This window comes from Numenius arquata, chromosome 2 (genome assembly GCF_964106895.1).
Source record: "Numenius arquata chromosome 2, bNumArq3.hap1.1, whole genome shotgun sequence".
Lineage (NCBI taxonomy): Eukaryota > Metazoa > Chordata > Aves > Charadriiformes > Scolopacidae > Numenius > Numenius arquata.
In genome coordinates, this window is record NC_133577.1 from 48943633 (window position 1) to 48969565 (window position 25933).

Consider the following 25933-nt stretch of genomic DNA (forward strand, 5'->3'; position numbering starts at 1 on the left):
CTGCTTGCATGGCACGGGTTAACTGAGCCTGTGGGATTGTGCTTACCTAAACAAAACCACTGCAGTGAGGGGAAAAACAATGAATGGGTGGAGATGATCAGCCTGTGCATTCCAGCTAGTGCGGTCCAGGCAGCAATGACAGCCTGAAGGTTGCAGCAGCAGCAGGATCTGCATTCCAAGTGCACAGATCTTACAGTCTGGAGTGATTCTACGTGGAGCTGCTCTTTATTTGCTGAGCCATGGCCAGCAACCAGGCCAGCCTGCAGGATGATCAGAGCAGGCACTGCAAGTTCTTATCCTATATGTTCTACCAGGCTGTGAGAGATCACAAGCCTGTGTGGATGCTGGAAGACATGAGAACTATGGAATATTTTTACTGGGAGGAAAATGCCAGCCTAAGAACCTACTCACCTTCAGAAGCCCTTCTCTATGCAGTGGTGCATAACCACTTGCCTTATGCTCAGTATCTGCTGTCTCATTTTCCAGAGGAGGCTCTCAAGGTGCCTGGGGAGCACTTCTGCTATTGCCCATCCTCTGCTCCTCACTTGGCCATGGCGGTCACATATGACAGGAGAGATATCTTGGGGCTGATCATCAAAATTGCACACAAGCTCCCCAGCTTGAACTCCTACATCAATAGGACTGGCTGCTTTCATCTGGAAGATGGGAAAACCCCCCTGCACCTTGCCTGCGAACTGCTGAGGTCAGAGACGGTCCTCATTCTCCTCGGGAACGGAGCTTCTCCCAGGATAGAGGACAGTAAAGGGCTTACCCCACTGGACGTCATCCTGGAGCAGATGTGGGACTCCAAAGTCAATGTGGCATCAAAGAAGCTCTGCCTCGACTACCTCTTGCTCTTCATGCCCAACCCACAGTTTAAGATGCGGAAAGTTCTGCAGGAGCATCCAGAACACTGGACAGCTTTGCTGGGGGAAGATAAATTCAACAGCCTGGTGGGGAACACACCTGCATCTTTATATCTGCAAGCTATGCAAACTATCCTCCAGACTCTTCCCCCCTCCCACTTCCCTAAAAGCATCCAGGAACTACCTATACCTCAGGCACTAAAGCCCTTACCATCCTACGGCAAAAAGCTACCAACAAAAAATGTGGTAAATGTCTTTCCTTGACTTTATTCGCTGGGTCTTGGATTTTCAAAGGCAACTTAGGGGAGCTGGTCATCCACCGCCCTCTGCATTTTAGTGTGATTTTAGCACTTAACCTATTAGGCTATGCTGGAAAATCCAATATTTTGTGACAAGATTTTAAATGTCTTTTCTAATTGATTGCAGGCACGGCACTTTTAAAAGCAAAAGCCTTCCTTGTTTTCTGTTTTGTTGTGCATGTGAAGGGTTAACTGTAGTCGAGACTGTGTTACATTTGTTTTCTTAGCTGTCAGCTGGTCTCAGTGTATCTGAATTCCCAATATGATAACTGCATCCTGTGTAACGTACCTGGGTAAAAAGGAACTACGTGCCCAGTGGGATTTTCAAACGGTGTAACTATGGGACTGTCTTCTGCTGGAGCTGGGAGAAATACCATCCCGTACCAAGGGGGTTCAAACGTCAGGTTTCCTTTCTAACAATGATCCAGCATCATCTGGTAATAACCAGAAAGTCCATGGCTGATGCTGCAGGGATGTAGAGGCAGTCCTGCAGGGTACCTGATTTTACGGAGTTACTTTACAGCAGGTCATAGCATGGAGGCTATGAGTTCAGAGAGGGGCAGGGAGTGTGTATTCCTGGGCGGGGGGGGGATAGAGATGGGAAGAATTGCAAACAGAAAGCATCCTGTCTCACCTGGAAGTGAGGGGGTTAAAGGCAATCCCAGCCCTGATGCCTTTACAGACTTGTGCAATAGGGAAGGAACCATTTTCCCTGCTGTCCAGTAAAAAAAATGAAAATCAGAGCGGGGCCAGTGGAAGCCCTGTCCTTTATAAGTGACATAATTTCTCTTTGACTTGTGTTTTAGGGCTGAATGTATCTCCACAAAAGACTTGAGCTCACTAACTTCGTCTCCCAGCGAGTCTCAGAGCCACCGGCATTTGCTAGTTATACTAAGGTGGGGACTGATGTTCTGCTCTTAAAAGTTGTCACTTGTTGTCAATTAGAGTATTTTTGCCACTTGGGTCCAGATAGAGGGCTTGATCCTGGGATATACCCAAAGTTCCCCCTGACTCCCCTGGGCGCTGCAGGCAGGGTGTGTTTGCAGGGCTAGGGCTGCCCTGCCTCCTGGGGGGCTCTGTGCTTCCCTGCCCAGGCAGAGCCCCCTCTGCTCAAGGCACTGGTCCTGCTCTCCTGGCCGTGCTCAGCACCAACGGAGCAGCTGCGAGATCCCAACTCCCTTTGGGGACTGAAAGAGGGGAGATTTAGATGAGATATTAGGAAGAAATTCTTTCCTGTGAGGGTGGTGAGGCACTGGAACAGGTTGCCCAGAGAAGCCGTGGATGCCCCATCCCTGGAGGTGTTCAAGGCCAGGCTGGATGGGGCTTTGAGCAACCTGGTCTAGTGGGAGGTGTCCCTGCCCATGGCAGGGGGGTTGGAACTGGGTGATCTTTAAGGTCCCTTCCAACCCAAACCATTCTATGATTCTATGATTCTATGACATCTCTTATTTTGGACCCCAGCGTTTTCCTCTCTTTGTTAGCACAACCCTCTGCTCTGCTGAAGTAGCATAAGCCACTTCCCTAGGTCCGTACTGAACAGCAGTGAAGAAATCACTCATCTCCTTAAATAAATTTGGAGCCAAAGGCTGTGGGGCACAAACCCTTTTAGCAAGGCTTTGGCTAAGAAAGGATGTGGGTTCACATCTCAATTGCTCTGTGCAAAATGGCTCGTGTCTTATCTCCCTGTGCCAAGGTGGCTGTGCTGGAGCTGCACCCGTTTTTCCATCAGGACAGGGAATGCTTCCGCTCAGTTTCCCTGTGCGCCAGGTACCTCCTGTGCGCCAGGTGGAGATTTCCTGCAGGGAACATCCTTTCAGAGACATGGGGATGCTCCTCCCAGACATCCCTTCCAATGTGTGGTGGAAGCACCTCGGTGCTGGAGGTGCTGGTGCCTCCCTGCGCTAGCTGAAGATGCAGGTTTGCTTGTAAGATGGAGAAAATGTCAGCCCAGCCCTAAAAGTGGCAAAGCAGGCCAGGAAAGGGTTAACCATTCTCCTGAAATCCCACATTCCTGACACTGCAGTATCCTTCCACTCCTGCCCCTGGGGACTTGCTCGACTTTCTCCATCTGCATCTGTTCCTCCTTGTTCCATGGGGGCAGGCGTGAAGGGTGGTGCAGAAACTGGGGGTCAATCTCCGGGGAGAGTTTTGTGGGGAGGCCGCTGGCTGGCTCGGCAGCCCCTGCAGCAGGCGGAGGCTGTCACAGCTCGGGAAGGAAAGCAAAGCCCAAGGCAGATTTGCATTATAAGCAGTGGCTGCCAAGCCCCAAGCCCTCCAGGCTCCCCAGCACCTGCAGCCCCCAGAAACCCGGAGCTGGAGGCAGGGGACAAAGCAAGCGCTCTTTGCCCGAGGCTGGTGAGAGTGACTACGGAGAGCAGGGCCCCTGTGGTACCCCTGGAGTCCGGAGGAGCAGGATTGGGTTTGTTCCCAGCAGCAATGCGGTATCTCATCCGGATGTCGGTGGGCGAGAGGCGGAGGAGGCTGGTGATGGATATTATTAGAATAGTAATTAGGCCCCAGGAGCAGAGATCCCAGGCAAGGAGGGAAGGGAAATCATCAACTGTTACTGCACTGGCTCGAATCCATGAGAGTTTCGGTGCTATAAAGAGTTTCAGAAAAGGCAGGAGGGAGGGGAAGGCTGTTCCACCTACAAATCAAAGGAGGCAGGTAGGGATTCTTGGCATTAACGAGGTAGCACTTTCTAATAAGGCAGGGGCATGTACCCAGAGAGCCAGAGCAACCCACTGGGAGCAAGTGGGTCTAAAATGGTGCAGGGATCTCTTGTTGGCAATAACAGTTGTGGATCCTTGCAAAGGTCAGGGTTCAGGCACTTCATGGGTGGATTTGTAGCAGGCAGCAGGATGCTGGTGTACGTGTATTTGTCCCTGCGGGAGGCCACCCATATCCACTGGCCTAGAGAGAGGATAAGAGATGGATTCACAGCAACTGCACAGGAAACTCAAATTCTGGGCATATCTGCATCTGGTACCACAGCCTGGAAAGCTGCTGGCCCCTTGTTGGCCAACACACAAAATCTCTGGTGTGCTCAGCCCGGTGCGCAACAGGTGCAACCCGCACTGGAAAGTTCACTCTGCGGCCTTCTCATTCCTCCTTTTCCTGAGCATTTTAACAAGAAACCAAGCAGCAGTTGGCCCCCAGCTGCTGAGCTACCATCAGACCTCCATGTGTGGTCCCACTGGGCCAGAGTTTAGGGCCATGAGTGTCGTGGTAACAACTCTTTCCGCTGCCTGTAGCAATACGAGCGTGGGATAGGGTGTCCTTCTGCTGGAGTGGAGGAATTCCATCCCTGGAAGTGTTCAAGAACCAGGCTGGATGGGGCTTTGAGCAACCTGGTCTAGTAGGAGGTGTCCCTGTCCATGGCAGGGGGGTGGAACTTGATGATCTTTAAGGTCCCTTCCAAACCAAACCATTCCATGATTCTATGATTCTATGAATCTTCTCCCTAAACCTGGTTTGCTTATCTTGTGGTGACCTGCCTGTTAGTTTAAGATCCCCTTTGTCTTCCTGCTCAGTTCAGTGACATTTCATCAGATTCGGCCAAATCTACCTCAGCCCCACACATGTTGATTTTTTTCCTCCATCCTTTCCAAGCCAGGTCATTAGCAAAAATAAACTCAAAATATTTTCCACACTTCCTGCAATCTGACAGTCTGTTGTCTTGGAGAATCCTTGTGCTTGTATGACAAATACGTTAGTGACTTTGTTAATCAAAAAGGGTGCTCGCTGCTGTGTAGTGATGTTTACATTTTGTATATACACACACTGAGTAAGTGTAGGTAAGATCTGTATTTCTGAACCTGGGGGAAAAAGCGTAAAAGCAAGAGAGAAAAGGGAGAGGGTAAAGTCTTTGCTAATCCTTGGATTACAGGTTGGCTCTGCAGGTTGCATCTTTATAATTTCAATTTGGAGGAGCAGCACTGTAAGGATCTGAGTTGTGTGTGTACGTGTGTGACCAGCTTCAACGAGTATCACTTCAGAGTGACTTGGCGTGTGTGTGCGTGTGTGTAAACACATCTGTGCACACCTACGTCTGTGTCTCTGCCCGCCCTCTCCTGGTAAAACTCATAACTGACTTACAATCCTTCCCCACTTGTGCATGTCAGTGATCAATGCCTTAAGAAAGCAGCCTTTTCCTGCGAGGTGTGTGTCCCAGGCTCTGTGCTGTAACAGGTAAGGACATTTCTTCTTCTCCTGTAAAGAGGCAGCGGCTCTTGAAATAGGTGTTTTACCCCCAAACACCAAGCACAAGGGCTTCTGCTTGCCAACAACTACAGTCATCCTTCAAAGGGTTTGTGACAGTGGCCACATTTTATTCTTGAATCCTTTTTTAATAAAATCTATCAAACATACATCTTTGTCTTTCTTTTCTCCGGGCTGCCAGCAAAATTCAGCCGCCTCCGACTCCCTAACCCTGTGCTTCTGTCTGTTTCTGCAGCACCATTAGCAGGAAGGACAGGCCAGATTCTGACCTCAGTTACACCTCTTTACACCCGAAGTAACGCTTTTTAAGTCAGTTGCCTCACTCCAGATGTTTGTTGGTCTAAAGGAAAACAGAAACTGTTTGTGCACTTACATTCTTTAAGGCTCCGTAACTCTGACTTCAGCCTCTAGATAAATGTGATGCTTAATACCTGAAAACATTTTTTACATTTTTTCGTACTTTGAATGTATATACCTATGTTTTCCATCTCTCTAACACCGCTGGGCATTTCCCTGTTCCCAGTTCCCTTGGCTTTTTGGGGATCAGCATGACAGTGACAGACCCTGTTGTTCACCGATTAAGACCAAATGTCACCATGCCCAAGTACAAATGAATGTTCATTGTATGATACAACTTTCTTACAAAGCCATACTTTTGTAATTTTGTTTTCTCTTTTTTAGGGAAAAAAAAAATCTTCCATATAATTGTGTTTGTACATTACTCGCTGCATGATTAAAAATAAAAACACTGTAACGTGCTGGGAATAAAATATATATACATACCCTGATATAATTACGTATATTAGCTGTTAAAATCATTTAATCTGATTGTATTACTGTAATAAACTTGCAGTATAAACTTGGTGTGTCTTTTATTAGCCAGTTGGTCAAAACCACCCACCAGCATCTATTGCTTTTGCTTTGGCTCATCTTGGTGTTTGATGATTTCACCCTGACTGCTGAGCAATTACCTCCAAAAATGTGATCTGAGGAAGATAATATTTTCCTTCCCAGGCCGGCAGTAGCTGGCTGTGCTGCCAGGGGATGACCCCAAGTGATGAGGTGAACCCCCATTTCGCAGATCTGCTGCAAGGTAGCAATGAATCAGAAGAAGGGACTCAACAGGGGGCAAACAGTAATTGGTTTTGGAGATTTTCATCTTTTAGGTTTGAGTTCAGCGCACAGCACCTTATGACAAAGCTGTTTCCAGTCTATATAACAGCATCAGCCACCTTTCTCTGTCTGGTTTGTGCACCATCAACAAGCTCTTTTCCTTCCTAAGGTTTTTCTCTGTACGGAAAGATGCCCTGGTGAGACTTCCAGCACCAACTCCAGCTTCTCCTGTAGGTTCAGCTGCTGCTGAAGATCCTCGGACAGATGTGCACCTTGTACCTGCTGTGCTCTCCCCAGTGTAACCAACCCACTGCCTTCTGTGCCCAAATACGGACCACCCAGCTCCTCCACTGCCCTGCCAAAAATAGCTACCTAAAGCGTTTTAGGTGATGGGTAGCTGGTTTTGGTGGTGATGATGGGAACTGGAACAGGTTGCCCAGAGAAGCTGTGGCTGCCCCATCCCTGGAGGTGTTCAAGTCCAGGCTGGATGGGGCTTTGAGCAACCTGGTCTAGTGGGAGGTGTCCCTGCCCATGGCAGGAGGGTGGGACTGGATGATCTTTAAGGTCCTTTCCAACCCAAACCATCCTATGATTCTATGATGATCACGGGACTTGGACTCCACCACCAACTGTCCCACAGATCTCCTCAGTGCACACCTGTACATACAAGCTGTGACCAAAGAAGTTGGTACTTGTGCTTGCAAGTTACTGGTTTCCTGGGAGAACACAGAGAGGAATTGTTTCACTGATCTCCCTTAGAGAAGGCCAAGACTGTCTCCTTGCCTTCACAGCGGGGAGATTTAGCCTTGACTACTTCAACACAAGAATGTGGTCCCCAAAGATGTAAGTTTTCTGCGTTATTTGCTTCCATGTTTCCTGTATCTGAGACTGAGATTCTGATTCCATTTCTCTCGTGCCCTGGCAGCTCTGCCAAAGCTGACCATCAAGGAGGGCACCAGTGAGCAGCTCTGGCAGCTGAGGGAGCCCTGGGCTGACGTGTCCCTCAGAGCTAGGCTCACCAGGGTATCAGGTTTTTCACAACCGTAGTTAGTTGTAGCCCACAGGCCAGCAGGTGGCAAGGCAGGTATTGAAACAGAGAAAGAAATTTAAAGTGTATATTCCCTTGTGTCAGAAGCAGGTGATGCAATGACCGAAATCCTGCCCACACCTCAGTTAACTTGAGTGCACCTCCCTGAGTGAGTCACCCCAAATGCAGCTGACAGGTTTGGCGTGTCCCACGCCAGCCCCTGTCTGTCTGTCTGTCTGGCCAGGACAGCAGCAAGACACTGCTGGCGCCACCACCCTCAGCTGATGATACCGATGACTCCGTGTGGCCATCGGGATCCAGCTCCCACGACACCCCACAGTTGTCTCTAGCTCTTGGGAAGCCCCTGTGAAGCCAAGCAGTAGGGGTCCTCTGGGGGTGACTCCCAAAGGCCACCTGAATTGGAAAAGCCGTTGTAATTTTCCAGACTGGGTCCCAGTTCCAGCCCTAGTAGAGTGTGTTCATGTTTTGCTATGGATCTCCTGAGAAGCAGAGGTTTACTGCTGGTGGGAAGTATCTAGAGAAGATTGTTGTGCTCTGTGCAGCAGCAATGCCCACCCACGCCATCAGATGGGCAGATTCCTGCGTCGAGCTGTGAGGAGGAGGAATGATTATCCCGGAGCTGTCAGACTCACAAAAGAAAACCCGGGAGAAAAAAGGGAAGAAAAAGATTGGGAAAGGCAGTGTGGCAAGACCCCTTCTGGGAAGCAGCTCCTAGAGTTGAACAGGAATAGGGAAAATAGTGTGGAGAATCCCAAACTACAGTACAAGCTACAAGAAGCACAAAAGCACAGAAAACACCCCCTGCAGCTTCAGGATCACAAAGAACGTCAGGTTCCAGCCTCAAAACTGGAGCAACATCATGCCCCCGCCACCCACATTCTGGCTGACATCTCCCTTGGATGGTCTTTGTCTCACGTGAAGAGATGCAGTCATGAAGTCTTCAAGCTGGCATAAGGAGGCACTGGCGTTGTCCTGAGTTGAGCAACACAGGACTAACTTTTCTTCTAATGCTGGGGAAAACTGCACTTTTAGAAGACTCTAGTGTCTGAATTAGTGAAAATATTTACTTTATAGCCAGCCAGGCTCTGTGGGATTCAAGGTGTCAGTGTTTTCAAGCCTTGCCAGGATGAGGAGGAGTGAGACCTGGGCATTTGACATTCAGTATACATTAGAAAAGTTTGCTGTGTAGCTTTCTCTCTTGATGGCAGCGGTCCAGGGAACTCCTTGCCCCAGTGTTGAACCCCTGAGCCCTTCCCTTCCTCCTGAAGCCACAGCACTCGCAGTGTCCCACGTTTGTCCCCTGCTGGGGATGTGCAGCTTCCTGCTGATAGAATTGGCTGAGCATAATTCTTGTACATCTTATATTAGTATCGGGATTAATACTGGTTCTTTGGTACTGTTGTTAATTATTTAGTCTTATCCTATTAAATCTATTTCTATTTCAACCCTTCTGTTTCCTCGCTTTCTCCGATTCCGCTTTCCGGGTGGGGAGGGGTCATCGGGTAGTAAGAATAATTATCTGAGCAACCATAAATTCTTATGGGTTTTCTCAAACTGTAACAATGGTTGAGAGACACAGGTCCCTCCTGGTGCTGCCAACCTGCTCCCCACCCCTGCCTTCGGCCCAGCAAAGCTAACAGCTGGAATGACTCTTTTTCAAGGTTGCTTTTAACTTCAGCAGGAGATCTTGTTCTTCGACGCAAAATTAACAGGGGGGATCTCTAGTATTGCTGAACCAACCCCCTCCCTTCTGCTGCGCTTAAGAAATAACAGAAATACCTTAATTGTCTCCTTAGAGCAGACTCAGTAAGTTTGCAACAGTGAAATGGGAGAAGAAGAGGCTGACAAGCATTAGAAAAGGAAATAATCGTTAGAGCTGACTGGAAATTGATGTTTCTGTTCCACCAAAAGTGACAATATTGCAAAACACGCTTCCATTCTGATGCGGAATAAAAACTCAAAATATCAAATTCAGTATGGACTCAGTTTTACAAAGAAGAAAACTGACCCGGATCTATCAAAATATTTCCTAAACAACAGCAAAATGTTGATAATGTTGTGATATTTTGCTTTTTATTTTTAATATTTTATCATACATTGTAGTGTTAAAGCGCTATAAACTAATGAAAATAACATACATTTAAATTCCTCAACAGTAGCACAATTTAAAAAAAAAACAAACAAAAACAACAACAACAAAAGACAAAGTCAAGATTTTCCGCCTGTTCAGATGGAACTTCCTGTGTTCCAGCTTGTGCCCGTTGCCCCTTGTCCTGTCACTGGGCACCACTGAAAAGAGCCTGACCCCATCCTCTTGACACTTACCCTTTTAAGTATTTATAGGCGTTGATCAGATCCCCAATATCTATCATCAAATTTAAAGCTAACCATGGCTCTGCAGTTAGTCAAATTTTATGTACTGGTCCACAGTGAAGGATGATTGTAGATAGTTGCTAAATAGTTGCTAAAGAGAGGATCAAAGGGAATTGTCTGAAGGAACATCTGTGGCCTAATTATTTGGTCTTCCTGGGACACTAAGACCTTAAATGAATATCTAATCAAGCTGTTTCTACAAACAATGCCAACTTGGCAGTGAATCCCGAAGCCCAGGCGTCCTTAACTGGACTGTCTTCATTATAATACTAAAAAACACACCCACAGGTCAAGAAGACCCTTTCCCAGTTGAAGGCCCTTCCTCCAGACAGGCACAGTGATGGAAGAGAATGACACAACAGCGATGGGGAGGGACTCTTTATCAGGGAGTGGAGCCACAGGACGAGGGGTAATGGTTTTAAACTGAAAGAAGGGAGATTTAGGTTAGATATCAGAGAGAAATTCTTTCCTGTGAGGGTGGTGTGGCACTGGAACAGATTGCCACTAAATCCCACCCTTTGCCACGCTGTAACCCACTTTCACTCCATGAAATAATTCCTCTGATCCCATAACAGCTTCATTTCTTCAATAACCTTCGGCATGGAACCTTGCTAACAGATTTTCCAGAATCCAAACACCTTTTGTTCACAGGATCTCTCCTTTATCCTTTGTCCCTTTAAGTCAATAAGTCATTTACAAACATTTCAATTTTTATGAAAGTGCATTTTGCAGTAAAACCTGTTCTGACAGGAGACATCAGAAAAAAAAAAAGAAAAGCTGTGTCCACCGGAAGTACCTAAAGATTTTTATAAATTGTGCAAAGTCTGCTTACAGAAGTACCTTCCCCAGCACGGAATTGTTGCCCCGTGTGGGGTGGAAGTTGGAAAAGCAGCTCAATACCTCCCCATGGTACTTCCCTCTCCAGTTGCCCTTTCCACTGAAGACTTGAAAAGCTAGATTTTAGCCTTATGTTTTAAAAAGCCTATATTTTAGCCTAAAATATACTAGTGCATATACAGACCTGAAATCCTTATTCTATATACATCTGTTTGGTACTGGGACAAATACAGGTTGGATGGCCTTTTCTACAGCTGTCTCTCTTCACTAACCTCATCCTCAGACTTTCTGAAGAAGGTTATCGCATTACGTGTACATGATATCCAAAATAATTAGGCACAGTTAGTGAAAGAAGTACTTACAGGGTCTCTCTCAATGAGGTAATGCCCGTCCCTCTGGAGCAACTCCCATTACAGTGTAAAGAGAACTGTTTGAGATTGCAGGGGAAATCTAGATGCGATTTTTTAAAGTCTTTCCTGATTTCGAGGCTTTGATTGAAGGTGAAAATGAGCAACTGTGGGACAAAGAATCTGTTCCTCTGCCTGGAGGGTGTTAGGCAGTGACACCGTAAGCAGCCTCTTTTTCTGAGTTTACAGATCTTAGAGCAATGCTATTTTCAGCTGTGATGCATGTATTTTCAGACACTAAGCTTCTCACCGGTATAGCTGATTGCCTGATCGAATGTTTTTTATGGCAGTCCTTCTGTGGGTAGAACCGAGCTTCAGTGATAACTACAGGCTTTGGCTTGCAGAGCCGGCACGGTGACAGACAGAGATAAAATTACATTCCATGCATAATTTGGGATTTAATGAAAGGAAAGAAGAAATGATAGGAAGAAAGAGCTCTGCCTAAATTAAGTTTCTGCTTAAAGGTGTGCTCCCTATGCACTCAGAAATCCACAGGCGTTCATTTAGACCACCTCACCCAGACTGGTGAGCTTCGGGAAAGTGTAAAATACAGAAAGCAACCCAAATTTGGGATTAGGGAGACTGAGGGCAGCTTTCCCACAAAACTACCCAGGCCTCCTTTTGCAGAATTAACAGATTTTAGAAGCAGATTAGTGCTTTGTGTCCTTTAGAAAACATGAACCAGGTTTCAAAAGGTCTCAGTCTTACCCCGATACACATCATCATCATCAAACACCAGTTAAATTACAAGGTCCAAACCTAGACCTGTCCGTGCCAATTCCTCAGCCAGGCAGGACTCCACAAGTAACGTCGGGGACAATGTCCCAGTTGGGTGGTAGTGCCACCTTGCCAGGTTTTGGCACAGTCACAAGGCACACACTGGACCTGTTAGTGCGACTGCTCTGAGGTTGAGGAAGGCAATTCCTTGCCTTTAGGAAGATCAGGTCAGACTTTAAATAGGCAACTGCAGCTTTAGTTTGTAGTAGCTACTGCTTTTTTATTCTCCGTGTGGACCTTTATACCACCCTCAATAAAATCTAAAAGCTGTTGAACCTGGGAGAGCTGCTAACGAACATGCTCTTCACCAGCTAAAAGCAAGAAAAAGAGAGTGCATTTTAAAATGAAAGCCTTGCCTTTAAGTTTTACATTTCAAATGCTTTAAGTGTGGGGTTTTTTTTCTTCTTCCTTTCCTGCAGCGTGGCCTGAAAGGCCAGTTTTGCCCACGTATTGTCCGATTCACGACATGGCTCCCTGCATTTTTGCTGTTGGTCCTCAAATCGCCACAGCTTTGAAGCGGGTCCACCTAGACTTTTTCTTCTGCCTCTCCTCATCATCAGTGCCGCAGGAGCTCTGTCGGGCTTTTGAACTCAAATGCCACCTTTTATTAGAAGAGAAAATAAAGATTGCAACTCAGAAAATGGAGGAAACTCAGCTGGGCAAGGCAGGATAAAAATAAAAGGGAATTATGAACAGCCTTCCCCTCCCCCAGGCTTGTCGGCTGCCAGAGCTGCGGCACATGAAGAAGTAAAAGCAAATTCTTACACCAGCGCAGCTGCTACCGCTGATCATTTCTACACACCGCAATTGGCTTGTGGGTTGTTCTGTGGTTTGGTTTTTTTTTTAATATTTTCCAGTGAAAAAGTGAGCATCCCGGCGGGCTCTGGGGTGGCTGGAAACCGGCGCTGCCTGGCCTCAGCCGGGCGAGGGGCCGCCGCGCCGCTCCTGGCCGCAAGATGGCGCCGCGCCCCTTCCGGCGGGAAGCGGCGCCGGTGGCAGCCCTGAGGGGGATCCCGAGGCCCTGGGGGGAAGCCGGGGCCCTGAGGGGATCCCCGCGCCTTTGTCCGCCCCTCGCCACGCCCGGCTGATGATGATGGCGGCACCGCTTTTAGACGCAGTGTCCAAACCAACTCCAAACCAGCAAAACCAGTTACGGGAAGGCAGTGCAGCTGCCTTTACTGTCAGCCGCCACAGATGTGGGGTTTATTCCAGCAACAGAAGGGCCTCAGGTACCGTAAGAAGTTCAGCCCTGGGGCTGGGCTCTAAACAAAGAGCGATAAACAGAAGCAAATTGTTTTGCAAGGCTCTTGCGGGGGGATCACTGGGCAGAGATGAGTTTGAGCCCTGAGGATTGGGCAGCCATTTCCCACCCTCTCACCTTTGCTGCCTCCGAGGGACAGGAGAAGCTGCGGTGCCCGAAGCTGGCGGTGGGCAGCTGAAAGGCTCCCTATTTATATTTAGCAAAGCATGTAAAATCCAGGCATCTGAGGCAGCCCTACTGGTGCACTACTGCACAAAAGAAAAAAATAAAAAAAGCTCAGGAGTCGGAGGTGGTGGAGCTGCAAGAGCCACCATTTTCACCTTTCTGAAGAGGAGTCTGGTGAGACTGGCAGTGGTAGGAGGTGGAGGAAGGCATTTCCACTGCGGCCGGACAAGGAGCCTGCCTGTGATCATGGTCATCACCTTGAGAAAGCAGAGGATTGCTGAGGGGGCTGATACCTATCAGGAGCAAGCAAAGGTACTGCCCAAGATGTCTTTAGCTGTGTTTCTGGCACATTTGATGACATCTCAAATAGCTGCCCAGACAGTGGTAGCAGGCCTGATACCCTAAAGTCTAACAAAAATCAGTATAGCTTTCTGGAGCTGTCACCCTCTGATCTGGGGACATCTGTCCCTTTATTTTCACTCCTCTCTGCCTCAAGGCTAATCAGCAGAGCTTGCAAACCAATAACAAATCGGTTAAAAATCAGCTTTATATGCAAAGCCTAAAATAAAACATCTGTATATATCCCAGAAGCCTTCACAACCTCCTGTTTTATTAGTATCTCTAAAATAACTTTTCTTTCCTGCCTCTAATTCCAGCCAGAAGCACTCAGATAATCCTCGCAGGACTGTTATGTGTATTTCCAATTAAGCAATTTATAAGCACTGGCTGCGAGGAGCTTTTTGTTCTTAAGGAAATTATTTCTTCATTAAGCGTAAAACAAGTCTTTTTTTATCCCTGCTTTATCTGAAAGCCCTTGTGCCCCCTTCACATAAGGTTTAAGTACTGAGCTATGTAGAAGGAGATTAATCATCTTGTATCCCAACAAGCAGGCGAGACATGGCAGCTGGGTCAGCTGCACAGGGAATAGGCTTTTCAGTGTTTGTTTTCAGAGAGAAGTAAAAGTCAGACAGACAGACACTTACTTTCAAGCTACTGCCTTTGCCAGAGGCAACCCACACAGTCATGAGCCCTTCTGGAGTCTGAGTCATGAAGAACTGCCGCAGATAAAATGAAGACAGTCAAGAGTCAAAAAAAAAAATCCCATTCATAGCCAGCTAATGAGTAGAAGTTCCAAATTGCCTCTTGTTTTCCAGGCTGTGTACCTTAATTAGATGAATCACAGAACACTGAGGGTGGAAAACACAGGCCAGAGATCTCATAAGAGTCCACTTCATTCTTTTACACTAGGAGCATTATCCACCTCCCTGCCAGGGAAGAATGTCCCTCCATTTTTCGGACAGCAAAGTTTTCTGGCATGAGGCATGGACTGGCATGGAAAATGAAGGCCAGAAATGATGTATGATTGACTTGAGTTAGTAGGGTGAGCACTTTATTCCTAGCCTTCTCCCCAAATCCAACTATCTATGCTATACGTAAAGGCACTTACCAGCCCCGCTTCCTGGTCAAGGTCAGGCCCATGACAAAACAGCATGAGCAACGTGAGGGACTGACTTCAAAGTGATGGCTCACCTGCTGGTATTAGGAATTGACTCATCAGAAAGCCTTCTGATGTGATGACAGGAAGACATTATGAGCCTTGGGCATTCCTGGTACTCTGAGAAGAAGCCCCCTGTTAATGTAATGAGTAAACGGCATTCCCTTCCTCTTTCTCTAACACAGATTGGGAGACAGCTCAACAGTGGGACAGTTCCTGAGTGTTTATGATTGATATCTGGTATCAGTTTACAGTAACAAGTGTAGACATGGAAGAACTAATAACAGAAAACATAATTAGTACAGTTAGTAAACAGCTAACCTATAGAAGCAAATAAGTGAGCAACACATGGTATCATGTAAGCCTATACCAATGCTTAGCTTGCACAGGGTCAGTGGAAAATGTATCATGTATTGAACCAGCAGAACCAGCAGCCCCATGTGGTTCTTCCGGGAATGGATGTGTAAAATGGCTCGGTACCATCAGCCTGGTGGTGGTGTTTTCAGCCCTGTAATACAATGTGGACATCATATGGCTCGCTGAAGAGATGATGAGTTCAGAATGAACTTAAAACCTTGAGGTTTCTTTCTCTGTGTATCATGCCATGCTCAGTAACACCATTTATCGCCTCCCTTTCTGTTACTGAGTGGATTTTTTTTTTTAGCAACACGAGGAAGAAATGCATGGCTGTTGTTCCCTCCGCAAGCCCAATGGCATTGTGTATTTCGGTTATTCTGTTTTTTTGATGTCTACCTCGGCTGTAAATGGAAGTAGGTTTCAAAAGAGAGATTTGAGGGAAGATGGGGTAATATGTGTCTTTGCGCATGTGGCTCCTGGGAGAGAGACAGCTGTGCTGGCAAATGGAAAGTCACTGATCTGCCAGGTCAAAAAAAAAGAAAAAAGTCACATGTCATGACAGCATGAGAGAAAGGAAGAGGATAGAGTGACAAACAAGTCCTACTTGGTGCTCAGAGTTAGCGCTGTTGTCAGAACAGAGGGAAGAGCAGCAAAGTAAATGTCAGAAACAGATAAAGGGACTGTGGAAAACAGAGACGTGTAGAAAATAATGCTGTAGTGGGAAATCAAGGATGAGGAGGGAAAAGTAAGTGCCAATAACACTATCATTATGCAGGGCATGAGGTTGATCTGTGGTTGATCTGGAAGCTGTGCTTTGGGTCGGTTGCAGCGTCAGAGAGGTCGGAAAGGGGGAAGATAACGTCAGGCAGGAGATCAGGTAAAAGTGGGCAAGAGGATGATCTGTCTTGAATCTTAGAAACATTGCAGAAGAAGTATCACTGGTATTTAGGTATAGGCTAATGTGCAGTAGACTATAGAGAACAACCAGAGCTGTTTGGCTACTTACCTGAAGGAAAAGGGACATGGCAGCATCTTAGTTATAAAAAAATAAAGAGAACAAGAGGAGGCGGTCAGAGAGAAAGATCGGGATTTAATTTGCTTGGTGTTCAGTCAGCCAGAGACGTGGGGGTGGCAATATTGCCAAAGCAAAGCTGAGCTGAGGGAAATAGATTAGAAGCGGTGAGTCAGACGCGTGAGCTCACAGTTGCACAGCTGATATTTGGAGCTGCAGGAAGAGCGAGGATCAGATGAAGCACCAAGGGGGCATTCCTTTCCGACTTTTACAGCTCAGGTCCCATCAGAGCACACACAGTTCAACAACCCTTAGTCATCACAAACTTGCAAGAGCACGTCAGAGGTAGAGAGGAGAAAGGGAGTGCAGTGGCCAGATAGAGAGCTGCAGGAATGTTCCTTGGATAGAGGCAGGAATTTGAGAGAAAATCCCTCTCAATTTAGATCCTCGCTGAAGACCTCACCTCTCCAGGGAATCTTTTGTGTGTAAAGGTTTAGGACATGTATCAGCTGCTGTAAAGTCTCTGTTGTAGCCAATCCAAGTCGTATGTAACTGGATAATGCATAACAACACATGGACCATGGAGGCACTAGTCATATTTCTGCCTATAATTGCACTCATTAAAATAATTTTTTTTAAACAGATTATCTTTGTTTGCTTTCCAGCAATACCACTGAAATCTCTTGTGGTATCCAAACGTATTTTTCTCCCCTTACTCAAGCTTTTGTGAAAAGAGAACCTGCTTTGTGACATCTCCTGATTTTTACGTACCTGCCTTAGTGACTGTGATACCAACATGCTCCTCTATTGCTCTGGAAACTAGCTTTACATGCACTGTTCATCTACTCCTTAATTCTTCCACTGGGGCACTAAATCTGGACTAAGCTGAAATACTAGGACAATAATTCTTAATCCACCGTGGAACATTAACTGAGTGTTAAGACAGCGATTTGCTGTATATTATGAACGTGGCTCCATTTCGTTTCCTCTCTGGAGATGCTGATTCACTGATGGAGTGATGTTCTTCCAGGGAGGAAGAGATTAAATAGAGACAACAGACTCAGAAGTAATAAATAAGGCTGTAGAACAAAACTGCCTGATATTATATTATTTTAGAAGCCATATATAACCATGTCATCAGAGATGTGTTGTGATGCACACACACAGGGGAGCAGAGTTAAGGTGGTGTCTCTAATCTTCAACTGTGCTAGTTCATGAGGTTACAGAGTTTACAAGTGTATATTTTACATCGCATCAATCCAGCTCTGGGAAGGAGTTTTGCATCTATTTATCTACAGAATCAGTATCTCCTTTTGATTCTTTCCTAACCCCATCACAGCCAAAGTGTTCTTCAAAGGAGCGCTATTTCCCCTGCTTCCCAAATGCAAAACTGAGGTGCTGGGGAAGAGGCGGGATCCTTTATTCCCCGAGATCGACAGAGCATGTGGTAGAAAGCAACTGTGTTTCCTGGTCCCTGCTTCTGTATGCAGTATGTGGTCACGCTCTCTCCTTACGAGTGCAGAAAGGCTGTGTGGCTGAAGCTCTAAAGACAAGTTTAGATAGTGCTTCACTAACACACAAGAGCACAGGCTGGGATCGCAGGTAGCCTGTCAGAGAATTGTGACATCAACCTGTCTGGAGGGACCATCTTCAAAACCAGCAGCGAGTGATCAAAGGCAAGGCTGTTGCTCTTCTCTCATGACTTTGTGAATCTCCAGTCCAGAAAGCAGCTGGGCTGATATTGTTGTCCTGGCTGCTGTTCATACAGGTGCTGGGAGCTTACCAGACTACCCTTCCCCAAACCTGGGACAGGCAGCACATTGGGAATATTGAGCATAGGCAGAAGGAAGGGGCTCACTGGACTCTTATTTCTGTCTTTTCAGGGATAATGGCCAAACAACATACATTTCAGCAGTCCTTCGAGTGCACTAATCTACTCCAGGACCAAAAATTGGTCCATGTGAATTGTGGAAATGAGGCAGTTGTAAAGGTTGTAATTCTCCTCTGAGTGGATCAAGGTGCAGAAGAGAGTCTGAGGTTGCTTGTTCATTACAGGAAGCCACATTGCTGTAGGGCTTGGTGCTTGCCTCTTTTATCCTGAGCAAATGAATGTCAGAAAACTGATTGGTGACTCCTAGCAGAGTACGAGTTTTCCGTATGAGCGGAACTCACAAGAGCCCTGTGCCTGTATCTGGGAACTACAATCCATTTCCCCTAATCCAGACTCTTAACTTGCTCAAGAGGACCGAAGAGAGGGCTTGATCCTTGTTTCTATGCAAAATCAGGGAGGCAGAATGCCCCATTTGTTTTTGAGGGTATGTTGTGCAGTTGTGAGAGATCGAACCTCTCAAGACACGCTCTGGAAGTGACCCTGCTCTCTCCTGCAGGTGAGGGTGCTTTCCCAGAGCATGTGTCTGTAATGCCCAGCTCTTCTTTTTAGCTGCAGGAGGGGCTGGATGCCTATGGTGGTGGCTTTCAGTGCTGGCCACTCTCACTCACTTCATGCTTTGGAGAACCTCAGTGTTTCACAGCATGGTCGTAGTTGACATTCTTAGCACATTCCTTTCATTTCTTTTCCCTGACATAGCAATTGATATTCCACACAGTGCTGCCTCATTTCTGGTCAGGCTGTTCTTTACAGTTTATTTTTAAGGTTTCACCACCCCCCAAACTTGCCTAGTAAGAGCTTTTACATAATTGCTCCTCAAGATTTGCATTTCAACACAGTATTTGGAGCTGGCTTCAGGCTCATGTCACCTCCCTACAAGGTTAATCCACACAGCTAACTTAATTGAATGATCTAAACACAGGAATGAGCTTCTACTTCTGTTCTCAGAACAGCATCTTTCTTGACCACGTTGTTTTTTTTTTTAACTTTTACTGATTCTGTTGCTTCTGCAGTAGTTCTTAAAACTCTCCTCCTAATTGAAGGGGGCAGAATGTCATAAGAATTTTTTGGTGTATTTTTCTAAGTGCTTGTCGGATTTTCCAAGTTTTGCAGCCTTGCGGTAGGCCTTGTGACTGATGGTGCCAGAGAGGTGGTTCTCTCCCCACCCTTCTCCCCCTTAGTTATCTGCTTCAAATTATCATCAGTGATAGGTTTGTTTATCTTCCTCCTTATGGATTCATAAGGCTTCAACACAACCTCTGTCATTGGATTCAAAGAGAAAGGGTGACAGACTGAATCATATTTGCTTTCCAAAATCTAGCTTTAAAGTTTCCCTCTAGACTGGCACTCCCTGATTTTAATTCATTTCTGGATGGTACTGATTTAAGTATTTTCTTCACTCCTCTCCCTAGATAAATGATTCTCTTTTTATTTTTCTTTTTTCTGTGAGGATTATCTATTTGTAAAGGTTCCTTGATGTTCTGCCTACACATTCCCTTTGCTTCAGATCATTTTAGAATTCTCCTATTTCTAACTGTTGCTCCCATTATGATGCTTGGACTCTTGCACACAATTTTAAAACATCTGTCATTCTTACCTTTGCAGTTGTTACTTTGCCCCACTAGTTCTATTTGATCTTTCCTCCCTAGCTCCAAAAGCTCTTTTTTTTTTTTTCTGATTTGGCAGATAATGTTCATGAAGTTCAAGCTCTTGTGATCCTCTCTGCCCCCATCTGCCAGCATCTGTAACCTTTTCCTTATAAATAGTTCTTAGCAGTTTGCCAAGATGTCATAATAAGAACAAAGTAGGAAAAAGTACAGATGCTAATGACATTTACTGAATTCTCCAAGTAATGATCCTTGGCTTCATCTCCTGCCAAAATGTGCTTGATACGCTATCTTTTTGGGCTCTTGCTATGGGTATAAAAATGACCTTACTCCTTATTCTTTTGCTGTAATTTTAAAAACTCTTGTTCCAAATAGGTAGTTTAACTGCCTTGCTTGGCAAGTTTAACAACCTGAGTATTGCTGGCCTATTTCTTTGATGATAAATGGAAGGGGCAGTAAGTGGGGAGTAAGCTACCGTCACACCATCTCCCCGGGTGATCACAGTCATTTTTCTGGAGTTATGAGCCTGTCTGAATCTGTCTCTACTAGTAAATGAACTGGCAAAGTAGTAAACAAACTACTAGTAAACAAACAAAGTAGTAAACAAACTAGTAAACTCTTGGCAGGGCAGAGGCCTTTGTCAAGCCCCAAACCACACGCAGGCATTGCCTGGAAGAGTGCTAGCTGACCTAGACCAGACCTGTGCCGGAGCTACGCTAGCAGTTTAACAGCACATCTCTGAGATTCCCTGTTCCAAGCCTGTGTCCAGGCCTAGACTTTACATCTTTTGGGTAAGGTGTATATTGTGCTTTTTTCCTTAATTTTTTTCTGCTGTGACTGTTGGAGTCAAGAAATAGGTTCAAGATCATAGAATCATAGAATGGTTCAGGTTGGGAGGGGCCTTAAAGATTATCGACCCCCTGCCATGGGCAGGGGCACCTCCCACTAGACCAGGCTGCTCAAAGCCCCATCCAGCCTGGCCTTGAACACCTCCAGGGATGGTTCCCCTTCCAGATGCCTCTCCTGTGCCTCATGCTCTGGGACTGAGGGTAAGGAGAATGTTTCCATCACTGCAGTGAGATGTGATTAGACTCTGTGGTACTGTGATAGAAGGCAGACGTTGCAGAGGTATCTAAAATGTTTCGTAAGACTGTCTTTCTGGGTACCCTTTCTCCGCAGCTCATGTCAAACAGAATTTGGAAAAATTTATCTGAATTTTTTCAGCCACACATCAAAATGAGAGTATGGCAAATATGTTGACTTGGTTAAAAACTTACAGTACTTTGACTTGGAAGTCTTACTTCTTCCAGGCTTTATAGAAAAAGGTATTTTTGGTGTCGAAGTAAGTGCCTTCTGCTGTCTCCAGGAAAACATGAATTGGCCAAATCATAAACTCTGACCGATTTTAATTTGGACACTCTCAGCAGAAGCTTGTTAGAATTTGGCAGCTAAGTTCCTGGCTGGTGAAATCTGCTGTGAGCATCTTCCAGTCTCTCCAGCTTCAACCTGCCACCTCATCTGCCTGTGCGTGGCTCCATGCTGCAACTCAGAGCTGGCAGCTTCTCCTGGGAAGAGCAGAGACCTCAGGGTGAGGAGTGGAGAGCAGGGCAGGTAAAGCAGATAAAAAAGGCAAAAACTGGAGACTGTACTAGGACTTGATATTCTAGGAAGGAAGGAGCTGTGAGGAAGGAGAATAATCAGGGAGAAACTAGAACCAGCATTTATACAGCCCCAGTCTGTTCTTTCTCATCCTGCATTGAAACAATCCAAGGCTTTCTTGAGTCTTCGTGTTTCTTTGTTTGTTGGCAAGTATCTGTATTATCTAGTGATGAAGTACCCATCCTGCATCCCTCAAGTTTGTTGATTGAGTTTCTCCCTCATGCAGCTGATCCCTATGGATGATAACAGACGTCTACTGCTACCGATTACTTATTAGCACACGTGGTAAAGATCTGTACTGGGGACCTAAAAGAATACAGTTCCATTTGGAGGTCGCAAGGGTTTCGTATAATGTCATTTATTTTCAATTAACATGGGAAATGACTCGATAATTCCTATAAATTACTAGGTACTTAAAGTAAACCTGGCTGGAAATACACTTTTCTGTCCAGCTGAAAACTTTAACAAATGCCATTTCACTTGAGACAAAATAGAAAAAAAAGTTACTGTGTTTTTGTGGTACAACATTAAAGCAAAATGCCCTTCTAATTTTTCTCTGTGAGCTATGTCTTTAAAGGGTTAATGAGCATGAAGAAAATGAGATGATCAAAGATTTTATGGGAGGATGACTTTGATCTTTAGATGGCATAAGGCAGGGCTTAATCCAAAATTAACGTACTATATGGGTTATTTAAAGGAAACAAATGTGAGAAAGCTAGTTCTACTCTTGAACAGCTCATTTAGCTTATCTTTAATCCAAGTTGTCAATGCAATTCCTGTCAGGAAAATAAATCTCATTAAAAATACATCACTTCTTTGCACACATGTAAACCAAGAGAAGAATGTGCTCCTACCAGGTGATGTGATGTGACTCAGCTGCAGAGCAAAGATAATGTGGGTTTCAAAATGAAGACACTATTGCTTTCCTTTAGGTTTACATTTTTTGAAAAACTTATCTAAAGGGTAGCATCATCCAGTGGACTGTCAGACTCCTTAGTGAATGTGGGAGAATGGAGGGCTGCAAACCTCCTTTTGAACCACAGTAGAGCAGTATGATTCTCACCCATTTTACAGGTGAGAGACCTGACTAATTGAGGAAGTTAAAAGTTACGTGCTTAAAATCAATGGATGATGATTAAAGGGCAGACTTAGAGCAACAAGAGCTCCAAACCCACATTCCCTCTTTAGCTCTGGACTCATTGTCAAAGGTTATATGTCTTTAAGCTTACAATTTCCTTCAGATTTTCTGTGACTTTCTATTGAGTAGAAGTTCAGATAAAAGGAAACTGTGAAAGCAAATACTATTTGAAACTGTATAAAAATGTAAAAAACTATATTGTGCCTATAAATCATGACATCATATTATTATTATTCTCTTGGAGCAGTTTATGGAGCAGTAAAGCCAGAATTCTGCACAGAGATGAAAGCCAATATCTATCTCCATCCCTGCACCAACATTAGTCGGAAATATTGCTAGACATTGCAAGCTAGGAAGAATATTAAGTAGAGGCTTTTTTCCATATTATAGTCCCAGGTTACAAAACAAAGAAGTATATAGTCCTTTTTTGTATGCTTACAGAACTTCCTTTCCACAGAGCAATAAAGAAGTGGAGATTCCTAAACATCTGGGAGGACAAAGTCCAACAACTACAAGATTGGGGATACCTCTAGAGGCAGCGGTCTCCCTCCCTTTTGAGGTGAGAAACTCTAATAAAACCCATTTGGATGGGAAGCAGGCATAGAAAGAATTCTAATGATGTTTTCGTTGTATTGTAAAATGCATGCATAGAGTGTAGTGTAAGGTCAGCAAAGCTTTCCTTTCATATTTATGATCCAAAAGGTATTGTCTATGTCTCCATTTATTCTGCATATACTTTCCAGGGCTAGGTTTAAGCTTGGTGATTTCAGGCCCATGACCCGAAAGGGAGTAAGATACAAAGTAGGCTGTTTAGCGTATGAAATCCTGTTCCGTATCTGGTACAGCCAGGAGGTGGCAGAGCAAGTCTAGATTACCAAGACCGAATCTCAGGCTCTAGGTATTTTCCAGTCTTGGCGCTGTGGAAGGATGGTGAGTTGCTGCAGTTCTCCCATTTGCACCATTTAGTAGCAACTGCCTGCACACCACTCACAACATTTGCAAGGCTATTAAGAGGGTCCCAGCAAGCTTGCAGAGATCTCTAGGGAATGCTGCCTGGTCCTTTTTTCTTTTCTTTTTTTTTTAATTATAATTTTGTACTGCTGACTCAACTCTGCTGTTCACTGGCAGTTTGACCAACCCGTCCTTTCAGCTGTGAGCGTGAGTCTTCTGTGTACTCATGTCCTTGCAAAAAAATGACATTGGCTTTTGCCCACAACAGCAAGTGAATGAAAGCACACTGTTACAGCAAGCGCTTGACAAGTAGTAGTAATATGTAATAAATATGTAGTATATAATTCTGCATAAGCATTAATACAGATGCTCTCTCCTTTCTCCCCTCAGTTACTCCTTAGCACGGTAAGTGACCCATATGAAAAGCAGAGAGAAAACATGTGAGAGGGCAGAGCAGATGAACAAATAGAGAGAAAAAGCAAATAGGGAATGACAAGCTGGCCGATATCAGCTGGGATGCTTTTTGTATCATCTTGAGCTGCAGGCCATGTCTCTTAAACTAAACAGCTCTGGGTTGGGTCAGCACATGATGAGGGTTGCTGGGGGAAAAACAGATGTTGCACAGAAGTATTGCCAATAATTTGGTGGTCTAAACTATATTCTTGTGAAATGACTCTATTAAATAAGCAATAGGCTTCAGCAAAATCTGTCTTTTTTCTTAAGAGCTACTGCCGCTGGTTAGTAACAAAAAAGCCAAGTTTATTAACAGAAAGAAGCCCCAAGATCTCTGTGTGTTAGGTTTAATGGGCTGCAGCAACGCCAGGATAGATATTGCTGCCTCCACAATAGAAGGCATTTACTGTCCTCTGCCTCTCAAGCAGATTTTTGTACATCCCTCTTCCTGAGGCAGCTGTAAAAGGGCAGGCAGAAGAGGGGCAAGAGGAGAATGTAGTAAGCATTGTCTTAGGGTTTGGTCACCTTTAAGAAAAGACGGGAGCATTTTGGATCTTGCTGTTTTAAAGGACTCAAAAAACTGATAGATGACAATGGAAACAGAGAGAAGCAGCTCATCCAGTTTAAGACTGCAAGAGGAACAGATGATGCAGAGGTTTTTGAACACAGGGTCAGACAGAAAGGCAAGAGAACCGTGCATGAGGGGGACAGACAGTGAGGGGAGGTGAACAGAGGATCCTTTGCACTGAATGTACCGACGTTATTATACTCTAAATTCTGCACTTACTGTCTGCCCCAAATGTCTGCTGGTTTCAAAGCAGCAATGTACGATAGAATCTGACCCTAAATGGATGTAGTTGTCAAAGTCAACAATAGGAAGCACAGATAGAAAGAGATTTGGTATCTTCTCTGCAATCCTGCCTCTGGTGGTAGTTACTGCTAGAACTAGTCAGAGGAGGGAGTGAAACTGTATTTCTTCCAATCCCTCTGGTAACAGCTCCATTGTTTTTTAAATTCTAAGAAAGGACCAATTATATAGCTGGGGAGATATCGCAAAAAAATATCACTGATGTTCTTCTGGGGTTTTCCCTAACCTCCTGAAGTTTTAGCCAACTACAGATAAGATCTATGCCCTGAACGCTAATGCAGGCAGTGCCCCCCAGACAGACAGAGACACAGCTCCGGACAGAACTGCTTGGGTGAGAGAAGAGGTCACCTACCATGTGGCCCCTGACTGCTCTGCTCACGCCAGATGTAAAGAGGGCATCTGGAAGACCAACTTATGTCCACAGGCAACTGAAATGAGAGCAATTAGCACAAGCAGCCAGACAGACTGTGGAGATCCTTGTAATTTCCAATTGCTTCTGGCCAGGCTGGAGTTAAACTGACATCTATCACTGAAAGGCTACGTATCTTGTGGTTCCTTCTCTGAGTCTTGCAGATGGTTCTGTGCATGTTACTGCAAGTCTTTTCACATCAAACCAAGGGCTGCTGCTGCCATGAGGTCATGCATTGCTCTAAGCATCCAGGTCCAAACCTCTTATCTGAAACAATGGTGTTTGGATTGGAAATGCTATTTTGATTCTCCTCTTTTTTTAGTTGCCCCAGCCTTGAGGATGATGGCTTAGAATAGCTGGAATATTTAAAAACTCCGCCAAACGCTGTGCTGACAAAACAGCAATTTGTATGTGCTCAGTCCTTCTGGCTAATCTCAGCATAGAGTTCACATGCTGAATGAATCTTTTTTTCTTTCATCATACAACATATTAACTGGAGGTCATGCTCCACTGACACTTGCAAACAGCACCCGTCTCTGTCAGTCACAGCCGTGCACAGCAGGAGCTTGAAAGGAATTAACTCCATCTAATAGACGGCACTGATGTGAAATTGTGGGAGAAGGGAGTAGGGGTTAGCCTACAGGAATGGAAATGCTCGTGTTTGAAATTGTATCACAAATCTATAATGTCACAGGTATTTCATTTGTGGCTTGTTTTGAGAGATCTACA

The 25933-nt window shown here is 45.3% G+C and overlaps 1 protein-coding gene across 1 annotated transcript; it reads left to right on the forward strand.

Moving 5' to 3' along the window:
• Positions 1 to 239: 239 nt before the first annotated feature.
• Positions 240 to 12614, forward strand: LOC141474526 (ankyrin repeat domain-containing protein 9-like). The gene is made up of 3 exons (XM_074162466.1): positions 240 to 1112; positions 6401 to 6521; positions 12361 to 12614. Exons 1-3 carry the CDS (start codon positions 240 to 242, stop codon positions 12612 to 12614), a joined length of 1248 nt encoding a protein of 415 aa, XP_074018567.1.
• The last annotated feature ends 13319 nt before the right edge of the window (positions 12615 to 25933 follow it).